The 4,966-nt window shown below is 41.2% G+C and overlaps 1 protein-coding gene across 1 annotated transcript in view; it reads right to left on the bottom strand.

Moving 5' to 3' along the window:
- The window catches only part of LOC104489074 (serine/threonine-protein kinase 38-like), a 12,468-nt gene extending 8,205 nt beyond the window's left edge, over positions 1-4,263 (bottom strand). The window contains exons 1-4 of the mRNA XM_010131190.1: positions 4,129-4,263; positions 1,682-1,805; positions 995-1,149; positions 77-179 (exon numbers count right to left, since the gene is read on the bottom strand). Coding sequence (XP_010129492.1) covers positions 77-179; positions 995-1,149; positions 1,682-1,805; positions 4,129-4,263 — 517 coding nt within the window. The remainder of the gene's footprint in view (positions 1-76; positions 180-994; positions 1,150-1,681; positions 1,806-4,128) is intronic.
- Positions 4,264-4,966: the final 703 nt, after the last annotated feature.

Genomic DNA, 4,966 nt, shown 5'->3' with positions numbered 1-4,966 from the left:
CAGGAATAAATTACAGTATGACATAGCTGCAGCTCAAAACTATTTAAATGTTTAACTAGGAACACCTTATACTTACAGAAGTCACTTGGTGGGTTGTGTGTAAGGTTTCTGTAGAACTCAGTTCTGTGAGCTTTCTTTAAACCCGTGCATAGCCCAAAATCAGACAGTTTTACATGACCCTAAAAAAAAAAATAAATCAGAAAAGACGAAAACTTAATTTAGAAAGGTAGTGCTTGAAAAAAAGTTTTACCAACCGCGCATGCCTTCTCAGGCCATGATGGACTTACACAGGACTACATCATCAGGGACAAGTAGGCAAATAATGACTGAATCTTGATGTACCGCGAGTGCGTTTTCTCTCAAACAGGTTATTGCCCCTGGGAATGGTTACATCTACAGTTCTGCCACAGCTGAGGGCAGCTAGTTTGTCTGGTTTTGTTTTGTATTGGATACAACTGAAAAAACCTGCAGAATGAAATTCCTTTGTTTTGTTTTGATGGTAACCTGGCTTTAATCAGATTTCTAGACATCAATACTAGACAGTCTACAAATTTGCGTATGATGTTTACTGGGTCTGTTTCATGTCTCATTGTAGTCAGCCAAAGAGACAGACTCTTTCTGCTGGTGAGTGGGTAATAAAACAAATGAGATAGCTGTATGAATTGAACTGATTCTTTAGCATTGTCTGAATGTTTCATGCTTTCATCATCTTGAAGTAACTAAGTGTATCATTTTTAACGTGGGTCTCACTTAAAAGGTTTGCCTTAGAACCCTGAAAAGGGTTAAAGCCTTTCCAAGAAAACTCAAGGGTGGCTTTGCTTTGTTTAAATATTAGTGTTCTACAACGAAAACATAGTGACCATTTTCTGCCTTTAGTCGCTAGTTTACATCATGTGTGGCACTACTGGTTCCCACCAATTAGCACCACTATAAACGGCATTATCTGCAGACTGAGATGTTCAAAGCATAAGCAGTTTACATGCACATTACATGCCTTTGCATCCAGCAGGAGGTTATCTGGTTTAATATCTCTGTGAATGAATCCTAGCTGGTGAATAGCATCTATGGCCAACACAGTTTCTGAAATGTAAAATTGCGTCTCCTCTTCTGATAATGTGTCTTTCTTCATTAGTAAGGTCATCATGTCACCTAATTGAAAAGAATAAAATAAAGCTTAGATATCAGAACATTTTAATTCCAAAACTAATTCTACATGAAACCCCAGTAGAATCCAAATCTAACCTTGTAACTGGCCTTATAGCTACTAATAATAAAACCATTACTGCAAGGACCTACAAACCCAACATACTTCTCAACAGGAATTTCAATTAGACAGCCCAGGAAGATACAGTGAATTTTAACGCATAATATGTGTATTGCACAAATAAACAGTTTAAACTACAGTTTTTTGTTTGTTTGTTTTAAAGAGGTTCACCAGTAAAATGCTGTACATTGGATTAGAATAATTATTTAAGCTAAGTCTATTTTAACACCCCTTCAAAACCTTTCTCCTTCCTCTAAAAATCAGGAATGGTTACATTACCAGGACTTAATTTAAAACTGTTAAATTTTTTATTATCACAAATTACATAGCATGCTTGTTTCTAACATTTTATGAAGCTGACTCCAAAAGCTAAGGGAGAAGTACTTGCATCACGTAACACCGCACCACACAGATTACCTCCAGGTAAGAACTCCATGATCAGATAAAGATTTCTTTTATCCTGAAAGCTGTAAAACATTTTCACTACCCAGGCTCCATCCGCTTCAACCAAAATATCTCTTTCTGCTCGGATATGTGCCACCTAAAATTTTTTTAAAAATTATTAAAGGACAATTTAGATATTTTAACAAGGAACACTGTATTATATTCCTAGTCCTAGCAGAAGAAATATATTTTCATGATCTTTAGCAAAGAAACTATTTTTCATTCTCTTTTCATACTCATATTTCTCATAATTTTTCACTAAATCCTACAGAGACCTCACAAAATACCCACAAGAAACCCATAGAACTTAACCCAACATTAAAAATAACTGTTCACAGAACTTTGCAGAAGCATATTTCTAGAAACACAAAGTATAGCTTGATTAAGCTGTTCTTGGTCCTTGGGAAGAAATGACAAAGCTGGTGGAAAAGTGCAATTCTCTTTTCTACTATACCCTAAAATATAATAGAACACTAAAAATATTACAGAACTGGCCATCACAGAGCTTTATACCGTAGCGTCCCTACTGCAGGCTCAGACAAAAATTGAATGTGCAACTCAAATTGCAAATGCTCACAAAATTATTGGAAAAGGCCAAGCTGGTCTTCAAGAATGCAAGAACTAAGAGGTAGAATGGTACATGCATTATGATTACTATCAGAATTTACCAGATTTCTCATATACATATAGAAAGAAACAAAGAGCTAATAGCTGCTGCTTCTCAGATATCTCACAGCTTAAATTTGGTAATATAAGCCTGGGGAATCTTCTCAAGCATGAGTGACAGAGTGTCTTAACTAATTAATTCCTGCAAAACCCAATTCCTTCATTGCCGTGAAGGTGGGAAATGCCTGACTTACAGTGAACTACTGTCTAGTTCCTAAAGCCACATTTTACACACTGCTAACGGAGCATGACCCCTTTCAAGATGGTACACAGAGACTGCTTCTATGTGCATACATGGCACACCTTACTTGAACCACATGGCAAGTGCCTTGGCCAAGTGGGAATGATCCCAACTGGGATATTTCAGTCCTTACAGATGATGGCAGGTAGCAACGAGCTCAGTTGCCAGTATTAGAGCAATGCAAAAATGGTGAGGGTCTTGGGCTATTTAAGGGTGGGGGGGAAGGGAAGAGAAGATGAAGTTACTTCTCCAAGTGATGTGCCTAAGACTGACCCAGAACTGATAGGGCCACCACCGCTGCTGATGTTGGCCCTGGACAAGTGAGTATGGAAACATCTGACCTTGCTCAGGATATTCAAGTCCCAGATGAGTCTTTGAAAAAATATACAGAGATGTTACCCCATGAATTCACTGGAAACTAAGAATAATGGAGATCAGAGGGGTGTTTGTTTCATTAGAATGTACTCTCCTCCTGAAGGAAAATGAGAGACGTATGCATAGAAAAATATTTGACAGCTCTAAGATTTTCATTATTTATACACCAGAAAGCTACTCTGGAGAGAAAATATGTACCATTATTCTGGCTTCAAGGGCTATTTCCAATGAGCAGCAAATAGAATATTCTGCATCTCTTCCCCAATTCTACTGGCCAGGAGCATCTTTATATATATGTGCTCTTCTCACAGGGATCTCTCTCCGTAGAAGGCACTCCAACACTGCTTTATCTAGTTCTTCCTATTCTGTTTTGAAAATGTTTCTTTCCACCCTCCACTCCTCAAGGTAGCTATAAAATATAATCATAGAATCATATCACAGAATCATAGAATGCTTTGGGTTGAAAGGAACCTTTGAAGGTCATCTAGTCCAATCCCCCTGCAGTAAGCAGGGACATCTTCAACGAGAGCAGGTTGCCCAGGAAGCCGTCCAACCTGACCTGTAATGTTTCCGAGATGGAGCACCTACCACCTCTCTGGGCATTTTGTTCCAGTGTTCCACCACCCTCATAGTAAACAATGCCTTCCTTATATCAGGTCTAGATCTCCCCTCTTTTAGTTTAAAACCATCACCCCTTGTCCTATCACAACAGGACTTTCTAAAAAGACTGTCACCATCCCTCTCCAACAGGTTCATGTTCTTGTGCTGAGGACTCCAGAGATGGACGGACACAGTGCTCCAAGTGAGGTCTCACCAGTGGAGTAGAGAGGAAGGATCACCTCCCTTGACTTGCTGGCCACGCTTCTTTTGATGCAGCCCAGGATAGGGTTGGCTTTCTAGGCTGCAAGCGCACACTGTCAGCTCATGTGCAGCCTTTCCTCCACCAGCACTCCCAAGTCCTTCTCCACAGGGTTGCTCTCAATCACATCATCCCCCAGCCTGTATTGGTACAAAGGACCTTGCACTCAGCCTTGTTGAACTTCATGAGGTTCACACGGGTACACTTTTCCAGCTTGTCCAGGTCCCTCTGGATGGCATCCCATCCCTCTCAGTGTGGTGTGTCAAACACCCCACTCACCTTGGTCCCATCTGCAAACTTGCTGAGGGTACACTCAGTCCCGCTGTCTAGGTTATTGATGAAGATATTAAATAGCACTGATCCCAGTACAGACCCCTGAGAGACACCACTTAACACTGATCTCCATCTGGTCATCAAGCCATTGATCACTACCCTCTGGATGCAACCATCCAACCAATTCATTATCCACCAAAGAGTCCACCCAACAAATCCATATATCTCCAATTTAGGCAGAAGGATGTTGTGGGGGACCACGTAAAAGGCTTTACAGAAGTCCAGATAGATGACATCCATAGCTCTTGCCTTGTCCACCGATGAAGGCACTTCATTGTAGAAGGCCGCTAGGTTGGTCAGGCAGGACTAGTCCTTGGTGAAGCCATGCTGGCTGGCCGACTCGAACCATCTCCCTGTCCCCCATGTGCCTTAGCACAGCTTCTAGGAGGATTTGTTCCGTGATCTTCCCAGGCACAGAGGTGAGGCTGACAGTAGTTCCTCCTTTCTACGATTTATAAAAATGGGTGCAATGTTTCCTTTTTTCCTCTCACCAGGGACTTCACCTGACTAACAGGACTTTTCAAATACTATGGGGAGTGGCTTGGCAACTACATCAGCCAATTCCCTGAGGACTCTGGGATGCATCTCATCAGGTCCCATAGTCTTATGTATGTGCAGATTCCTCAGGTGGACATGAACCTGACCTTTGCTTACAGTGGAAGGAATTTGCCTCCCTGGTCCCCATCTTGCGGTCCATCAGCTCGGGAAGGGATGCAAGAAAAGATGTTATCAGTGGAGACTTGGCAAAAAATTTTGAGTACCTCAGCCTTCTCCTCGTCTGTTG

Source organism: Buceros rhinoceros, unplaced genomic scaffold (genome assembly GCF_000710305.1).
Source record: "Buceros rhinoceros silvestris isolate BGI_N320 unplaced genomic scaffold, ASM71030v1 scaffold1460, whole genome shotgun sequence".
Classification (NCBI taxonomy): Eukaryota; Metazoa; Chordata; class Aves; order Bucerotiformes; family Bucerotidae; genus Buceros; species Buceros rhinoceros.
The sequence above is the reverse complement of the archived record's forward strand: the minus strand, read 5'-3'. Positions and strand labels throughout refer to the sequence as shown.